The 19518-nt window shown below is 40.1% G+C and overlaps 2 protein-coding genes across 15 annotated transcripts in view; one reads left to right on the top strand and one right to left on the bottom strand.

Annotated features, from left to right (window-relative positions):
• BRF1 (BRF1 general transcription factor IIIB subunit) overlaps positions 1 to 19518 on the bottom strand; it is a 224776-nt gene that overhangs the window by 120208 nt on the left and 85050 nt on the right. For all 5 annotated transcript variants that reach the window (XM_087952282.1, XM_026670128.2, XM_026670129.2 and 2 more), the window contains 2 exons: positions 3541 to 3690; positions 451 to 544 (listed from right to left, as the gene is read on the bottom strand). In XM_087952282.1, coding sequence (XP_087808408.1) covers positions 451 to 544; positions 3541 to 3658 — 212 coding nt within the window. In that variant the 5' untranslated portion in view covers positions 3659 to 3690. The remainder of the gene's footprint in view (positions 1 to 450; positions 545 to 3540; positions 3691 to 19518) is intronic.
• BTBD6 (BTB domain containing 6) lies at positions 11336 to 16706 on the top strand. Of its 10 annotated transcripts, none has more exons than XM_087952279.1 (6): positions 11336 to 11543; positions 12014 to 12217; positions 13426 to 13717; positions 14439 to 14529; positions 15030 to 15148; positions 15290 to 16706. In XM_087952279.1, exons 3-6 carry the CDS (start codon positions 13515 to 13517, stop codon positions 16341 to 16343), a joined length of 1467 nt encoding a protein of 488 aa, XP_087808405.1. In that variant the 5' UTR covers positions 11336 to 11543; positions 12014 to 12217; positions 13426 to 13514; the 3' UTR covers positions 16344 to 16706. The 10 variants fall into 10 exon arrangements, with proteins under 10 accessions (XP_087808405.1, XP_087808407.1, XP_026525918.1 ...); XM_087952281.1 differs by having other exon boundaries at positions 15311 to 16706; XM_026670133.2 differs by lacking the exon at positions 12014 to 12217 and having other exon boundaries at positions 15311 to 16706.

Below are 19518 nucleotides of genomic sequence, written 5' to 3' on the forward strand. Positions count from 1 at the left end.
TGTTTCATTCAGATGCTGCCCAACTCCAAACTGACTCTAAGCAGTTCATAGGATAAAACAATATAAAACTGAAATGTACCTAAAACACTAAGCAGATGGTAAATCCAGTCAACACATAAAACAGATATTATATCACCCGGTGGAAGCTCCAGCCAGCCTATCGAAAGCCTAAAAAACAGTCTTCTAGAGGGCCATCCTGGTGAGAACCATCCAGATACCAGGGGGAACCTGTGGCAGTGGTAGACACCGTGACAGAGAAAATACTCTTCTTTGGCCCCAAATAATTTTAATCAATAAATAATTTTAATTTTAATCAATGATGGGGTTCTGTTTGTAAAAGATATCTTTCCAGAAAGGGAAAACAGATCCATTTTCCATGCAGCAAATAATAAATTTCAGAAATGCTCTAATCTCAAGTAAAATATAAAGCAAATTACATACTTGACTTACCTTTTCCTTAATGTTGATTCACCAACTTTAACCACCCTGATTACTTCTTTAACAGTGCGCCGAAAATCATGCATTCTTGCGGCAACAAGAAGAGCTAGAACATAAAAGCAGAATCACATCAAAAAAGCACCTGGGATGGAGGGAAGCAAAGGACTACATTAAATCATATAGGTGGCATTGAAAATCCTATTTCTCATATTAATTTTAAAAAACTGATGGATTGCAGAAAGATTAAACTGGAATTTTATGAAATTTACTTTGCATGCAGAAATATTACATCAACCCAAACAAATTTTGAAAATGCAGAATGGCATAATAATCAACCTCAACGAATATTTCACCTAGATAGACCAGCTCCTTGCAGACATACACATATATTCATGCACGCACCATTAGGAGAAAATATCCCAATACCACAATAGTACATGCATTTGTACTTGTACATATATTCCATTTTTACCATGCAGTATTTACACAATAAAATTATCTAATAAAAAGTAATCGCATAACATCATTCAGTGCTTTCAGTATTTCAGTTCAAGGTTCAGAGCTCCCTAACAGTGATTTTACACTAAGTTCTTAATGTATATTTTCCACAACACAGAAAAGATCCATAGTAGTGCAGTGGTTAGAATGCCGTATTGCAGGCTAACTCTGCATTCCACTAGCAGCAGTTTGCTTCTGACTGGCTCGAAGTTGACTCAGCCTTCCATCCTTCCAAGGTCAGTAAAATGAGAACCCAGATTGTTGGGGGTAATATGCTGACTCTGTAAACTGCCTAGAGAGGGCTGTAAAGCACTGTGAAGCAGTATATCAGTCTACATCCTCTTGCTATTTCTATATCCCAACAATTCCATTCAACTTCCACTAGGTGCAGGAAGAAAGATTAAAATAGTAACTGGTGGCTACCAACTAAAAAACATTTTTCTTGGGAATAAATAAAAGAAGGAAAAGAAATGGCTACACATCCTTTCTAACTCAAACCATTAATAGTTTAAATACTGTGTTCTACACTTGAAAAATTCAGAAGCCTAAATATATTATTTATTTAACATACTATTTTAAAGTAGTTTTATCCCCCCCTTTCTTGGCAGGTTGAGTTAGTCCTTGACTTATTACCACAATTGGGACTGAAATTGCCAAATCAGCACGGTTGTATCATGTGTCTTAGGACAGCAATTGTAGCACTCACAGACTTATGGATCATTAAAGGAGTACCCAACCTAATCTAAATCATTCTGGACTTGGTCCCTCTCAGCCCCAAGCCTCAAAAGGGAAGGACTGACTCGAAGTCTCCCCCTATATCTGGTCTTTGGCCACCCTGTACCCTACCTTTCAAGACAGCAAGCAGCCCCAAATTTGCATGGCTCTGGGACTATTACCATGACCCAGGAAGCGGCAGTCACACACTGTTCTCACCATTCTGCACTTCAACACCCCAGCTTATCTTCCCCATCTTCTTATTGTCACTGCTGACAAGGGAGGCTTGCCTTCCTTGTCCCTTGGCCCACAGGCGGAAAAAGCAAGCCAGCAAAAGGAAGCCCCTTCGTGCACAGTTGACAAAAACAAGCCCATTTGCACCATACTGCTGGGTTGGGTTGGGGTGAGTTTCCTGGCATGCTGAAGATCTATAGCTGTTTCTTGCTTGCTTCTGCTTCTTGTGGTATAGCAGAAAGCCCAGCACAGCAGCATGGCACATTGCTTTCACAGGCTTTATGCAGAAGGGTTTGCTTTTACCAGATTGCTTTTGCTGGTTTCGCAGTGGGGCTTGTGGGCATGAAAGACCTCATCAGCAGTGGGAAATGCCTCATCAGCAGTGGGAGCAAGAAAGAGCAAGGATAAGCTGGGGTGGCAGAGCACAGAAAAGCAGGGGGCCAAAAAGGTACAAATGGGGAGAGGGATGAGAGATAGGCAGGGGGGAGAAGTTGCAACACCCCTGTGGTCCAAAATGCAGTCTGGCTGCCACATATCCAAATTTTGATCATGTGACTGTGAGGGGGAGTGTTGCAAGAGCTGTAACTTCAGGCACAGGCCTTAGTTCCATTTTTTTTAGCACGGTTATAACTTCAAGCAGTTTATGAGCGAACAGTCGTAAGTGAGGGCTACCTGTAGTGGCTTACTTAATATCTGTGTAAAACAAGACAGGGCCAAGACTCACAAACTTATAATCAAAAGAAATAAGAGGTAGAGAAGAAAGAAGAGCCAAAGTAGAATCAGGGATAGGTTCTTAAAGTGGTCTGTTGTGGTAATCAGTTTGAAGGAGAGACGTCTGATACAACAAGTCTCTCAACAGTTCTGCCTGAGTTGTCCAACAGGTCCGGTCTTTCTCTCCGCTGTAGCAGGATGTCATGTGCAAAATAACAGGAAAATGGAAGTGTAGCACAATCCTTCTTCTACTTATATCTTCTGTGTTCCAAATGCCCTCTGTAATCCACTTTTCCCTTTTTTGCTTTAAGCCTACTTGCCTCTCAAGGACATCAGAGAAAGCAAAAACAGCTCTTGCAATTTACCAATTGAATTCTCTTCCCAAAGTAAGGAAATCTGTCTTAGGGTTTTGTCCCATGGATTTGCCTGTAGTATATACTTTGGTTCTAAAAGTTCTGATATATAGGCCATGAAAGTACTGTAGCTTGACCTACTTGCCCTCATCATGGCAAACTGGGCAGCAAACAAATTTAATAAATAAAGATAAAATAAAACCCTCTTTTGCACAGTCTTAATATATTTATACCAAAATATTGCTAAATTCGGTTAAACCATAAGATTTAGGTTCAGCATAACACACTGTTTTTGTGTTCTTTTATACAACTTTTATACAATGCCTTATAGATAATCTACACTTTCTATTTGTGGAATAGTATGACCTCTGTGATATTCCAGTTTGTGGCCAAGGTTAGATTAGTTCCTAAAGTTCATATCTAACTTGATTCATCTTGACATTAAATTTGTATGTACAGATTCGCCTAAAAGCATGACTTTTTAAGGGTGAACATATGCAACTGCTTCTTAGAAAATTAAATATACATAACACATTTCTTTGCCACTAGCTTTTGGCACTCTACACACGCCAATGCACGGGTTCTGCAATACCTGCACCACAAAGCCCTGATGGCCGTCGACCTGTGTGCATCCAGTCTCTCTTCATCTGCTGCAGGAGCCTTAAAGCTGTCATGGAGACTTCATGGTTCTTATCACCAAACTCGAGCATGTGTGCAAAACGAGGAATATATAAACACGGATCTGCCCAAAGCAAGATGAAAAAAGTTAGTTATTACCAACCATAACTTTTCCTCTTCTGTACAGAACCTGCTCAGATTTCTAACTCGACTTACAGAAAACACTTCACTGTCCTATTGTCTCTCCAGCTGTAGACAGGAGATTGTGTTTACTATTAGGAACAAATAGAATTGTTGTGCTTGTGGAAGCTCTTTGTTCTGGCAGAAATCTCTATTAATGTTTTGCTGATTATTTCTTCCCCTGGAACTCTCAGCACCATTTTTCCCATGGCTGCAATCAGATATACAAGGACTACTAGGAGAATGGGCATTATTCAAAATTCACCACCCTTTTCATTAGGACATGCCTGGCAACAAACAGCTTTCAGTGAACTGAAAGATACCAAATGTCACATGAGACACACACATACAGCAACCTCTCTTTAAAAAATGAACTGTAGAAGGTGAGATGTTTCGCATGTTTAATTTCTACTTCAGTAGAAATAGATACAAATGCTGCATTGCTGTTAGTCAAGTCAATTCTGGATGTTCTTGCAACACAGAACAGCAATAGAGCAATTAGTACTAGCTTGAAAAAGGGCTGCATATTTAAAATTTGAAAACCAAGTAGAATACATTGTGACACATGATTAAAAGATCACCTATCAAACTTGAGATATTGAACTATATATTTCCACATAAACTATAAAGTACAGAATAAATGCTGTAGGTCCAATCAATCAGTGTTGATAGCCCTTTAAGGGTAATCCCTATAATTATTATTTGACTTTATATTTCCAAATCCAAGTTCTGTCATAGATCAATGCAACAACTGGTGCAATAAATAATATGTACAATTATGCACACTTATCAACATCATTCCTGGTCCAAATGTATTGAGACCAAAACTCACTATACCTACAGAACTATGCTGTAAAATTATGATGACATGAAATATTGGGAATTGTAATCCCATACCAGCCTGGGAAGTACCTGGATGAGGAGACTAATACTAATGATTAATATCCTCATCCAGGAGTATGACAAGCAAGAGGAAAATCACCCCATGTGCAATCTAATATTACTTGAGACGTCATTGAAGATATCCCATTAGTTAAAAATTCCACATTAATAGATGAAATTATTTTGCTTCTATAAAAGTACAGTATTAAATTTCTCATCTCCAACGCTATTATAGATAGATGAAAGTTTCAGCCTGCTCCAATTATTAACACACAGACTAATTCTGCTTTCATATCTCCCTCTTTACTGAAGATTAATTTAAAGTCATCAACAGAACTAAGCCAAAAGAATAACTTCCAAAAATCAACCTAAGCTTTCATTAAAAAGTCAAATTGGTTGAGAGTTCTTCTATACTAAAAAGTATATCTTTTATGCCATGAAATTAACACCATTAGTGACAACTGATTTCTAGTCTCTGAAACCAGAACTATTTGAAGACAATTTTAAATGCAATGGATTATTTCTCTCAAAGATACAACTTTATGTGATGTATTACTCCATTTGGATTATGTGGATTAATGTCTTCTGAATGATTTGCAGGTACAGTGTAATCAACGTCTACCTAGATTATATAGCTGCTAAGTGCTACTTGTAATTTAAAGGATTTTATGCTACATTGCTATGCAGTGAACAGCATGGCTCCAATCTATAATTATTCCTCAATATTACAGAAAACGAAAACAAGATTTTAAGTTTGTTACTCTTATAACAAATAATGATTATTCCCCATCATAACAATTATATTCAATAGCCAAGACATTAAAATATATGCCAGAAGATAGAAGAAGCTATCAAGGTTATCAAAAGACAGCTTTGGCTATGATTATGAAATGACAGGAAACCATCAGTTTTCGATATCAAAGTGTCCTCTCATGTAGATGTCATATACTATTAGGGGAAGGGTGCTTGAGCTTAAGTTTCACATCATAAATAGCTGAAGCTATTATAATTTCACTTTGGAATTAAGCCATTTTACAATCCTAAAATAATGTATTCGAATCATAATGTTAACATGCCATCTAAAAATAATTTATACTGCCCACCTGCCAAAATAATGCAAGCTAACACACAATGGCTAAACTACAAACTGCCACTTAAGAGACAAAGTATGAAGCAGAATAGAAAACAAGTTATCAGTATTTCGCACATCAATTTCTCATTGCAAAACAATCATCTGGTAACTTGGCATAGGGTATGGATAGGGCTAAAATAGCTGAGTTGCAAAAAATCAGTATGAGGTAATAGTGGAAGAAAGAGATATAGCAAAGTCCTTTTCAGTGGTCTCATTTGAGATGGTGATGAGTCTGGTTGAATAACTGGCCCTGTGGTGCAGCCAGAACAATCTGGAGCTGGAACACACTTAAAACTGTAGAGATGAAAGTGGATTTTAGGAGGACCCTCCTATTCTATCACCAATGCCTTCCAACGCTGGCTGGATAAAAAAGTTGAAGATGAATTTAATAAAACTCAAACAAAAGATCGAATAACAACAGCAGAAAAGTCAAATGAGAAGGATTGAAAACTGGATATCTTCTGGAACTGAACAATGGCTTTTGACTCAACTATCTGACTATCTTGCATCTAATTACCAGTATAACTAAATAGCATAATGAACTATTGCATAAAGAAGATATCAGCAACTGATTAATACCTGGCAAAACTTATCTGAGTCAGAAAAAAAGGGGGGGGAAACATCAGGAAACTATAAACCAGTAACATGCTTGCCTATAATGTTTCAATTACTTACAGGAATAATAGCATACAGCTCCCAAGATTATTTGGAAGAAAATACCCTTCCAGTAAAATACAAAGGAAATAAAAAGAAAAGCAGCAGGACAAAAGATCAACTGCTGGTTGAGAAAATAATTTGGGAGAATTGTGAAAACTGAAAAACAAATCTACATATGGTTTAGATTGATTATAAAAGGAGTTTGATTCATAACCGCATAGTTGTATCATCAAATGTTTGGAAACAACTGGTGTCAGTAAAAACATCAGAACATTAAAAAAAAACTAATGTAATAATAGAAAACAGGTGGTTGGAAATGAAAAATATGGGCTTGTTAATATTAGGACAGGTATCTTCCAGGGAAACTCATTATCATCCTTTGTCATTGCTATCATCCCACTTCCAGGAATTTTGAAGAGAACAAATTTTGATTACTAAACAGCAAAGAATGCTAATAAAATACATGTTTGCTTTCTATGGATCTGGAGCTTTATGGAAAATGAGAAATTGAAATTCAGTCGTTGACAAACACTGTAATAGATCTGCTAAACTTCTAAAAATTACCTGTAAAAATCTATAAAAATTATCATGTGCCAGTAATAAAAAACTGGATAAGAAGTAATTGAAAAGGAACAGGTTAAAATATTATAGGATTTCTCACTAAAAACTAATAAAAGTCTTGGCATGTAATATACCTGACTTAACTGTGGTTGAAAAGAAGGAAGTTTGGATAATTAATGTGGAAATATGAGGACAGAATACAAAGAATTGGAGAAAACCACAAAATACCAAGTTCTGAAAATCAAAGTTGAAAGATTATAGTGGTGGCCCCAGTGGTTATCAGTACTCTGGGTACCATACCAAAAAGCCTTGGACTACAAAACCTGTGCATTGACAAAAATTTCCATCTGTCAGTTACAAAAGGTCACACTCCTTGAATCTGCACAAATAATACTCAGATACATTATAACATCCTAGGCTTTTGCCAAGAATTTGATGTGAATGAAGACCAACACCATAATAGTTGTTGCTGGGTATATAACAATTACACATTCTACAGCTCAAAAGTTCTAGATAGACTATAGAGTCTTCAACTTACAACCATTCATTTAGTGACCATTTGAAATTATAACAGCACTGAAAAAGCTGATTTATGACTGGTTTTCATACTTACGATTGTTGCAGCCATTTGTAAACTTCCCAGCAAGCCAAGGGGGAAACCAAATTTGCTTAATGACCATGTGATTCACCTAACAACCATGGCAAAAAGGATTTCAAAATGGGAAAGAACTCACTTAACTTTTGCCTTGCTTACCAATATAAATGTTGGGTTCAATTGTGGTTGTAAATCAAGGATATATTTAATAGACTTAGTTAGACTTCTGTTAGTTACTAGGAAGTTAGTTACTTCTGTTAGTTACTTAGTTGTCTTCTGTTAGTTACTATTAGAAGCACATAATAAAATTAAAATATTTTTTGTCAGATTATGAGCTTTTAGGTTCATGTAGGTAAACAATTTAATGTATTGAGCATTGCAGTATGATGTTGAGCAATTATCCAATTTAAAAAAAACACATCCCACTGGCTCTTCTCAGTGCCACTTGAAGAAAGGTATGTCTTTTGGGAAACTAACTCAAATCAAATGACCAAGCTTTGTTCTGTCTGTGATGGCGAACCTATGGCACGTGTGCCACAGGTGGCACATAGAGCCATTTGTATGGGCATGCAAGCTCCAGGTAAACTTACCTCACTGCACATATGTGCACATCCCAGCTGATTTTCGGGCCTTTTTCGTCCTGCCGCAGGCTTGAGGGATGCCTCTGCAGGCTTTGCAGGCCGAAAAATAGGCCTGTTTCATCACTTCCTGTATTTCCAGAAATACCGGAAGTGACTAAATGGGCCCATTTTTCAGCCTGCAAAGCCTGCAGAGGCATCCCTCAAGCCTCTGGCAGGCCGAAAAAGGACTCAAACGGGCCAAAAATCAGCTGGGAGGCGCAGTGTAAGTAAGGGGGTGAATTGCACACGCATGTGCAGGGGGCATGGGGGGCCTGCACACATTGCCTTCTGGGTGCTGGCACGTGAGACAGCGCATGCACAATTTTTGGCACAGGAGCCCAAAAAGGTTTGCCACCACTGTTCCATGTTCTCCAGTTTTTCATTGGAGATACAATTTCTCATTTTCTCTAATGTCAATTGTTAACTAATAAATTCAACCCCATGTCCTTAGCTGATGCCCTGTTCAGCAATTCCACAAATAAATAAAGGGCCTTGTCTGAAATTGATTTATAATTAATGAAACTTAAATAATGACAGCTAAGCATCAACATTGTTATGTACTATTTTTTATTTTCATATGTTCAGAAAGACTATGCATTTGCATGATCACCTATATAACATGAAATTTTTCAGACAACCAGAGGCAGTACATTTTTAAAAAAAAAAACCTAAATAATTATTAACTAGGAGAGTTGCATACATTAATATTTTTAGAGGAAATTAAAACATACTACTAAATCAAATGCTATATAAGTTAACCTTTTTAGGAAAAAGTTAGCATTCGGATTAAAAACAAATCCTGTACATTTTTGGCATAATATGTGTGTTAATTAGCAAGCCAAATGGCAGAAACTTGTCTCTGAGAGAAGATCCTGTTGCTCCATTTATATTTCTTAGCTGCGAGGGAATCTGGGTGAAGAGGAAGGTAAACATTCTTACAAAGAGAGTGTCAGAGACAGAGATATACAAAGGACTGTTATGTAACACTAAGGCCCCTGTTCAGATACAAGTAATAGAGAGTTTCCAACTGCATAAATCTGGTACAGCAAACCCATGAGAGGGCTGATCCCTAGATCTTTAGACACATGAGTTGGACTGTGCCTTCAAACTTGTTTTCATTCTTTATGCGTGAAGTGCCTTTCTTCATGCAAATGATGGGGAATTATTATTTCCTGCATTCTCTTGCATAGAATAACACTTCTTCCTCCTTGCTGAGCAAAACAACAATAAACGCTTCCTTCCTTTATGGAAAATACTAATCTGGGGACAGAACTATGCAGTGGGAGTTTTTCCTCTTTTACGACTCATCCATTTTTATAATTTTTCCTTCTGCAAGAAGGTCAGGGATAAACTGGTGATCTATAATGTAACAAGACAAGCAGTACAAGTTTTGTTGTTCGCCTTAATCCAGAAACATACAAATGGTAGGCTACAATACGTGGCACAGTTAGCTGACCTTGATAGAATTAAACGGGTTGGATGATTTAGTTCTTGGACGGGAGACCACCAGGATAGCAGCAAATCAGTTAAGCACTTATTCATGTGAATTATTCCAGTGCCTCAGGTCAAACAGACTCTAGATGGTATTTTTGCTGGGAGAACAAAATGTACATTTTGCACAATTATAGGGAATCAATGTCAATTACCAGGACTTCTTAAGAATAAAATCTACAGTAGGAAAATTACACCCATAACTGAATCTAATAAATGTTAATTTATTAATATATCTATAACATTTGCATTCTGTATACATTCTGTATACGAATAAAAACAATAATTCAGTAGCATTTTTTTGTTTTCACAGTATGTGCACATAAATTTTACAAACATTATCTTAGAAAATATTATCCTGTACAAATCTACCCAGCTTTCTGGAATAGTAATAATAGGAAATTTTAAGTATCCAGGCATCTATATATAAACTAACTGGGCCAGAACTACATGGTTTCTCAGTCATTTTGTTGATAGTGTCGTCTTTCAGAAGAATAAAAATATTGACTCTCTCAGAGCTGGTTCTAACCAATAAGAATAATAAGGGTTGATGAGATGAAAGCAATTACAGCTTTAGGAGGAAGTGATTATGTCAGATTGGAGTTCAAAGAGCTACAAAAAAATAAACACCTACATACACGTGCATTAGATTTGAAGAGAGCCATTTCAAGTCTTGGAGAAGCACTAATTAAGATTCTTTGGACAGAAATCCCGAGGCCAAAAGAAATGCAAGGGAATTTGGAATTTTTCAAATTAAGATACTGGGAGTATAGTCATACACCATTCCTGTCAGGAACAAAAGTGGAGACAACCTATAAAGTACCTTTTGAACCAGTAGAAATGTTAGGATCCTGCACTTTTGTGAGGAGGGTGAATTTACTCAACGCAGGAGTGACTATCAGAAAATCTAGTCCACTCCCCTGTTAATTTCTCTCCTTAGAAGACTATGGAGCCCCTTTGTGCATCTATCAACTTAGTAACATTAAGATGTGTGGACTTCAACATGGCTGCCTGGGGAATTCTAGGAGTTGATGTCCACACATCTTCATGTTGCCAAAGTTGGGAAACACTACTTTATATGATCTTTGCAAATTCATGGAGGACAGATGAAATGCCAAAGTATAGAAGGGCAAATCTTGAACTGAAACCCAGTCAACTCAATGTCAGTAAGAGTGTATCCTGGAACAAATTATTAGCAGTAATTTTTTTTTTTTTTAAAAAAATGCTTGTTGGGAGCCAGCTTTGTGAAGTTTCTTGCACCAAAGCTTCTACTACAACTAGTACAAAAAAAATAATTGCAGCTTTAAAACGATAACATTTATTTTGGCAGCAACTTCCTGGACAGTTTTTTATTTCTTCTGGATAAGGTTTTAAGATCTTAATTCACACACAAACACACACACCCCAAAAATATCAGTTTCCAAGCTGTTTCAAGACGTTAAGAACGAATTGAGACACGGGGCTCTCTCCGCATTCGAAGAATTTGGGCGAAAACTCTCCAGTTTTGGCCGACATCTTTGATAACTCCGCCTTGCTTTCAGGCCGATAAAGTTTGAAAAAAGCACTGGTTTGAGTTGATCCCCACCCCCCAAGCTTTTGCCCAAAGGGGAGGGAGTTCAAACGGAGCCAGCAGAAATGCCTGAAAAGGAGCATTGTGCGAGGGGGACGGCCAGAAGGAACATGGGCGCCCTCGCTAGGCCGCACAGGAAAGGCTCCTTCCTCTGATTTAACTGCTGCGCTAAGCTGGGATCGGCCAGGCTCTGCCTCCCGCCTAACGTTTTCATAATCATGGCTTCTGACTCCACGGACAAGCCTGCAGTGCAAACTTTCCCGACTGGGCTCGGGCAAAGGGACGCCTGGTGAGAGCGCGACCGGGCACCTACTGGGGAATTGCCGGGAGGGGGTGTGCAACTGGGGGGGAGGGATGCTAGGATCGGCGCCGCAGCGGAGTTTTTGAACTGCAGGATGGCTGACGCTCAACGCGGGCTGCCTCGAGCGATTCCTTAAAGACCTCTTCTCTTTCTCCCCTCCCCCCCGCCAAAAAAAATCCCTATTTTTGCAAACGCTTAAAGGCGCCCCTGGCTCAGTGGCATCGAAGCCGAAGCTAGGGCAGAATTCACACCGGCCGCGTTTATCGACGCCTACCCCCGATCGCCTTGGGAGCCAGCAACCGCAAAGAGACAAGCTCAGACGAGATCTCCCCGGGGTGGAAAGGAGGGGGGAAAGGAGGAATTTCCCAAGCAACCGAAAGAGGGTGGAAGTTGTAGGAATGAACCGGTACACCAATTTAAAGCAATAAATAATGATAAAACTTTCCTTCTTCTCGAAGGAATAGCGACCCTTTCTAAATGGATTTACTTCTGGAAGAGTTTCTGCCACTCCTTTTGGGAAAGGGCGGCTGTGGAAGGCAGGGCGGAAAGGAAGGTTTTTACGTTTGGCCGTCACTCCCAACTGCTCAAGCCGCAGCAGCTTCCCCCCCCCACTCCTTTTGCCTGCGCGCTCGCGCGTGCATTTATCTCCCCTCCATCCAACGGTGAGTGAATTTGGGTTTCCTGTAAATTTCCCAAATGGAGGAGGGGACTGGATTGATGGGAGAGGAGAGCGCGAGGGGGGGGAGGGCGTGTGGGCGGTTTCGAGAGAGCGAGCGAAGAATGACATATTGTCTAGCGAGAGAGGCCAGCCCTCCCCTCTTGTGCCCTTTCGCCATTGGAGCAGCCGCCGATGACGCGCAGCGCCTCTGCTGACTATTTGAGGTGGCGGCGGCGGCGGCTGCAGCAGCAACAACATCGGGAAAGAGGTGGTGGTCTAACAACAGTGGGGAGACGAGGAGGAAGCACGCACACGCGGACGGCCACGGGCGCCCGGTCCTGCAAAGCTGCGGCTCCTGCCGAGACTTTCGAAGTAGGGGAGGAAGGAGCTTCGCTAGGAGGCGAGGGAAACAAAAACAAAAAAAAGAAAGAAGCATCTCCAGCCCGGCGCTGGGGAGCACCAGGATCCCGGACTCCCGCGTGAGAGGAGGATGCTTCCCTCTTCTGCAGCTTGGCCTGGCGAGTCTCGCTTTTAAAAGCGAAAAGGGGGACGGGAAGGGACAAGGAAAACGTCCGCTCTCTCCTTCGTGCCCCTCGGCCTCTGGGATTTTATCGCTCAGGAGACGAAGGACTTGCAACCTGAATTGTGGAATAATATTAAGTAACCACAAGCGGAGATCTACAGTTGCTTCGCGGATGCTCGCCCTTCGCCCGGGAAACGGCCGAAAGCCGAGTTTCCCGCTTTCGCGTGTCCTCCAGCCTCACCAAGAACCTTGGCAGAAGTTTGCATTGCCCCGGGGTCAAAGCGCTGCTCTCGCCTCTTAAAGGGAAATCGGGATCGTGACAGCTCCCAGGACTTTCCGGAGCGGGATCCGGGCAAGTCCTGCCCCGGCGGCTTAAGCTTCGGAGACCCTTGCACCATCCCCAGCGTCCTTCCCTCCCCGCCGCCAGGTGAGCGATGAGTCATTAAAGCATCATCGCTGCGCCACCAGCCGGAACACAAAAGATGCTTTAGGCACCAACCCTTCGAACGAGGCGCTGTAGTTTGTTTTTGCTGCCCTTCAAAGGGGGTTTGTTTTGAATTCTCTCGAAGCGAGAGTGCGCTCGGCTGCTGATGGCCGCGGAGGGGGATCCCTCCCGCTGATGCCCCTGGACCATGGTTGCTTCCATGGACGGATCATGAAGTGTTTGACTTTCTTTCTTCTGCTTCCAGAGACCTTAAAGAAGTCCAAAAAGAGCGTCCGGGCCAACGGCAAAGGGGCAGCATGCTATGAGATATTGCCCCTGGGCCTCAAAAAGAAGATGGCTGCGGAACTTTACCCTGCCAGCGCCAATACCAATCTCGCAAACAGCAATAACGCCGCTGCCGCCGCCAACACCAAGAAAAACGCCCTTCAGTTCCAGCAGAGCGCGCAGCCCCCGCCGCCGCCGCCGCTGCAAAACCTCAACAACAACAACGTGGAGAGCGCTAACTGGCAGTCCTTCCACCCCACCCTGCGAGAGAGGTAAGCCCCGCTCGGGCAAGCAGCCCAGAGGAGGAAACGCGTTGTGAGGCTGAGGCGGCGGCGGCGGCAGGAGCCAGAGGAAGGGAGGGCAACTTAAAGGCAGAGATTGGGAGCGAAAAGAGACTCGGAGCGAAAAGCTTCGGCACTTGCTGCAAGAACCTGGGCGTGAACTTTGTGCTGGCTTTCTGAAAGGGCCAATGCTTTCCATTGCAATAACAGGCAATGGGATTCACCTGCCTGGTATAACCAAGGAGTTGCTCGTGGGGAGTTGAAGGGTTTCCAGAAATTGGGGAGGTTGATCCTGTCTTGCTCAGCAAATGGGAACTGATCTTGCCTAGGCTCAGAAGCTAAGCAAGGATAACCTCATTTCTATTTGGATATAAGACCCTTCAGGGGAATACCAGGGCTGTAGACTAGGAAGCCCAAAACATCTTGGAAGGCCTCTCCGTTAAAACTCTTTCTGTGGCGCTACCAAGAAAACTGCATGGTGCTCACGAAATCAAGAAAGTCAGTTGAGCATTTTGAGCATTTTTCTTGGTGCTACTTGTCCTGTTCTGGTCACAAGCCAATGCAGAAAAGAGCTATTGCAGTCATGATTGAAACAGTTCCCCCCAAAAAGGAGGGAAAGGGGTAGCCTACATTGATTGGGAGGGGAGAAGAGTATGGGATGGCGAGGGTAGAGGTATGGGGTTAATTATGGTTCCCTTTTGTAAATCTACAGAAACGCACTGATGTTCAACAGTGAACTTATGGCTGATGTGCATTTCATTGTGGGCCCAGTGGGGGCAGCAAAGAAAGTTCCTGCTCACAAGGTTGGTGGGATCTTTTCTATTTTTGCCATGTAGATGAACTGTACATTAAAAGATGCTTGTTCCCTTGTCCTCTTAACTCAGTGAGGACATTGTTGCACAAATGCAACAAAACAATTGCCTAGAAATATCAGAATATCAGCAGTTTAGCAATTCGGGTCTCGCTGGCTCAAGGTTGACTCAGCCACCTTTCTGAGGTGGGTAAAATTGAGGACCCAGATTGTTGGGGGCAATATGCTGACTCTGTAAACCACTTAGAGAGGGCTGTAAAAGCACTGTGAAGTGGTATATAAGTCTAAGTGATATTGCTATTGTTATATATTTCCTTGCAGTTTAAAGTCGCAGTAGTGAGAGGGGAGGAAAGGGATCCAAACTCTAATAATGGGTTTCCAAAAAATTGTGCTGGTATATTCTGATCTAAACCATTATAGCTAAGTGGAAGTAAAATTAATGTATTTGATTCTCTGTCTACCATTATCCCTGATTTTTAATTTTTAATGCAGTATGTATTGGCAGTGGGTAGTTCGGTCTTCTACGCAATGTTTTATGGAGATCTTGCAGAGGTCAAGTCTGAAATCCATATACCAGATGTAGAACCTGCTGCTTTCCTAATCTTATTAAAGTAAGTAGTAATTAAGACTAGTTACTAATTGCATGGCTTTTTAAACCAAAAATTTAAGGAACGTGATTGTAAAAGCTTAAAATCATCAAAAAAATGTTGAAAGCTGTAACTAAGAGTTGTGTATTTTTCTTTTTTAAAAAGGGAATCTTTTTATATTGATAGGTACATGTATAGTGATGAAATCGAGCTGGAAGCAGACACTGTGCTGGCTACTCTGTACGCGGCCAAGAAATACATTGTCCCTGCCTTAGCAAAAGCTTGCGTCAATTTTCTGGAGACTAGCTTAGAGGCCAAGAATGCTTGCGTTCTGCTGTCTCAGAGCAGGCTCTTTGAGGAACCAGAGCTGACACAACGCTGCTGGGAAGTCATTGATGCTCAAGCTGAAATGGCACTGAAATCGGAGGGCTTCTGTGAAATAGATCAACAGACGCTAGAAATCATTGTGATGCGGGAAGCACTAAACACCAAGGAGGTTGTGGTGTTTGAGGCAGTTCTGAACTGGGCTGAGGCTGAATGCAAGCGGCAAGGGCTGCCAATTACGCCAAGGAACAAGAGGAATGTATTAGGGAAAGCTTTATACTTGGTCCGGATTCCAACCATGACTTTGGAAGAGTTTGCCAATGGGGCTGCTCAGTCTGACATCCTGACCCTTGAGGAAAGACATAATATTTTCTTGTGGTATACTGCTGCAAATAAACCGAAGTTAGAATTTCCACTAACAAAGCGGAAAGGACTTGCACCTCAAAGGTGCCATCGATTTCAATCATCTGCATATCGCAGCAATCAATGGAGGTACCGGGGACGATGTGACAGTATCCAGTTTGCTGTAGATAAAAGGATATTTATAGCAGGATTGGGACTCTATGGGTCAAGTTCTGGAAAAGCTGAATACAGCGTCAAAATTGAACTGAAGAGGTTAGGCACTGTACTTGCCCAGAATCTGACAAAGTTTACATCCGATGGATCTAGTAATACTTTCTCAGTATGGTTTGAGCATCCTGTGCAGGTTGAGCAAGACACCTTTTACAATGTGAGTGCCATTCTAGATGGCAATGAGCTCAGCTATTTTGGACAAGAGGGGATGACTGAAGTACAGTGTGGAAAAGTGACATTCCAATTCCAGTGTTCCTCAGACAGCACCAATGGCACAGGAGTGCAAGGAGGACAAATACCTGAACTCATTTTTTACGCATGATGCATTTCACTTAGATTGTATTCCAGGGTTGTTCTGCATATTAATAGATACTCTGATCTGTCTGAAAGACTGCAGAGCAGATCAGAGTATTATAGTACTTACTTAACTATTTACCATCAGGCTATGAAACTAAGTGAAGGAATGCTCTTGAATTTAATCTTATTTTATTTATTCATAAGCTATTTGACTTAATTATTAAACTGAACTGCAGTATGCAGAGAAAGAAATGTTTAAAAAATTGCACATGATGTGCATTTATTTTGTATATAGACCACTAACGGCTGAGACTGACTCAACTAGAATGTTATAAGGTAGAGCAGTTTGAGAACCTGTTGAATATAAAACATTTTTACTTGTCCTAAATCCTTATGTGCTTTGCTCATTATTGTTCCTCTGGTACTTGAACCACATCAAGCAGAAATAGTAACACTATTTTTTAAGATGAAACCTAAGGTGCTATAATTCCACATCTATTTCTGTACGCAAAACCTCTTACTAAGACTGAAAACACATCTGAAACGAAGATTGTACTACAGAACAAACATTTATTTTTATGTAGCATTAGTTGGCAATGTTTGTCCCTAAAACATACTCAGTAAAATAAATATAATTTTCCAGGAGATGAATTTCTCTTGTGACAAACGTGTACAAAGAAAAGATACACCTAAAATTTCAAAATTCTGTAACACAGCTGCAGAATCTCTAGTATAATCGAATTGTTATATAGTGCTTTCCTCTTAACCAACAAAAGCCAGCTCACACTGGCTGTGTTCATAAATCATGATTAATCTACCCAGCACACACCAATCAAACTTTGTATCAATATAGCTGCCAGGCCCTTATTTGACTTATTTAACCATGTTGTGTGGAAAACTGCCTAAAAGTGTTTTCAAAATCTCAGTCCTAGATTTGTTTACAGAACGGTAAGCTAATAACTACGGGCAGGCAGCTATTTCCACTCACAATTTTTTTTTCACTACTCAGTTCCATGTGTCCAAATTGATTCATTACAGATCATGTAATGAAATGTTATAAGCACATTCACTTGATTTTCAACATCAGAATACTGCAGGAATCTACTCTGAACACCATGGCATTTACTTCTGAGTAAGTAAACTAAGGATCAAGCTGTTTAATTTAGTCTTCATAATTTAATAATCCCCCAGGAGGAGACTCAGCAATCTGTATATGTAACTATGGTGACAGTCCAAGAGGCAAGCAACAGAGCCATCACAAAGTGTTATCCTGCAGCTACTGCATTCTACAAAGGGTTTACTTAGTGTCCTTTCTGCCCCTGTTCATCCAGCAATGGAGACTTATGTTCATCAAGCCACAGGCACTTAACTGGACAATATATGAATTAGGGTAAGTCAGAAAGTAGTATCTGCCAAGATCTAAAAGAGCTTATGAGCTATGTAACCAAGGGGATTGAGGATTTGTTTTCCATGACACATTTCTACTATAGGAGGAAACCTCACAAACATTTAACAGAAATATGGATATATATCAGGAGTCCCCAAACTTAGCAACTTTTAAGACTTGTGGACTTTTAACTCCCAGAATTCTCCAGCCAGCATAGTTGGCTGGAGAATTCTGGGAGTTGAAGTCTACAAGTTGCCAAGTTTGGAGACCTCTGGTATATATAATTTCCAATATATTCCTCAGGTAATATCCTTTTTAATAAGCATCAATCTAAAGTTATGAGATAAAACCTTTTCAATCTCAATATTATGCTAAATTCATATATTAAAATGATATTAATATGATAATGTTTGTGATCCCATCTCTGAAAATTTAAAATTCCTGATAGAGTTATAAGGTCCACTTACACAGCCATAGTCTTTATTAAGTGGACTGAAAATGCATCTCTGAATAATATCCTAAACACATATGCTACTATGTGAATCCAACAGCATAATCATCTAACCAACATGCACACAACAAGCTAATTTAGGGGAACATCTTGCACAGCTTGCCAGCACTGTTGCTAGGAACATTAGTCAAAACATCCCTGGTTCAAATGTCTTCTCTGCCATTACTGCTCCATATGGTCACAGACAAGCCACTTTCTCAGGATAATGGTCTGTTTTAAGATTACTCAGATAATATACACAAAGTGCTTTAGACACTCTAAAATGGTAAATTATTCAGAATGTCAGGAATGAATTATTCTTTTTGTTAGCAGTAAATTTTGGCATTTCCTAACATATCACACCACTTTCCCAGTATCTTCAGAAATGACTTAATGAAAGTGTTCCATTCATTTCTGACATCCATGCTATAATGCTGTTACCACTGTTGATGCATCAAAGCTGTTAAGAACATTTTTATAGAGATTAATACCACACAGTAGACAATATGATACCAAGACAATGGTTGGCCATTTCTCTCTGTTTTCTGCAAAAGTAGCACGAGCACATTTCTTAAAATGTTCTTTGTGCATTTAAACTCTTAACTATAGAGCTCTTTACCCAAAATTCAATTTTTTTAAAAAATCATCTTTTTCAAAACAAATCATAATGACCTGGTCTGCATACAAGTCTAAGTTATAATGAATAGCTTAGAAAAGCTAACAGTATAGTATGTCTAAGCATTATGCATGAATCAGGTCACAGAATCAGTGGTATATATAACATCACTATTATAATTACTGTCTACAACTCATGATGTAGAAAGGATCATGTTTTGGATTTTGCAAAATTACAGAAGCAGCACTGCCCTTTTTTAAGGAGGCAGGCCTCAAATTCCTCTAAAGTAATTAAGCTCTTTATTATTCATTCACGTTTCCTTTTCTGCCTTTAATATTTTAAGTCCTCATCACATATAATCCTGGGAAATAATAAACTTTGTTTAAGCAGCTGTTGTCAAGTGCAATGCTCTATATTTGGGCTATGTTCCATGTTCATGCCTCTGCATGCTCTGAGTTCAAAGCACTTATTACCATCTTTATTTCTGTTGAATTAGTTCAAATGTATGTTTTCTTACAGTTACTTCAAAAGATGGATATAATTGGAAGAAGTCACACTGATAATAGAAGTAACTGTTTTTCAGTTTTAAGGTAAACTCGGAGCTTACATAGACAGCTTTCATTTCTAAGATTCCTCCAGTCTTAATTCTGAACTATCATTAAATATTAGTTAAACAACCCATTTAAGTGTTTTTTAAAAGCTGCCAT

Source organism: Notechis scutatus, chromosome 1, assembly GCF_049901735.1.
Source record: "Notechis scutatus isolate UNSWTSFEM ecotype Mainland chromosome 1, rNotScu1.2, whole genome shotgun sequence".
Lineage (NCBI taxonomy): Eukaryota > Metazoa > Chordata > Lepidosauria > Squamata > Elapidae > Notechis > Notechis scutatus.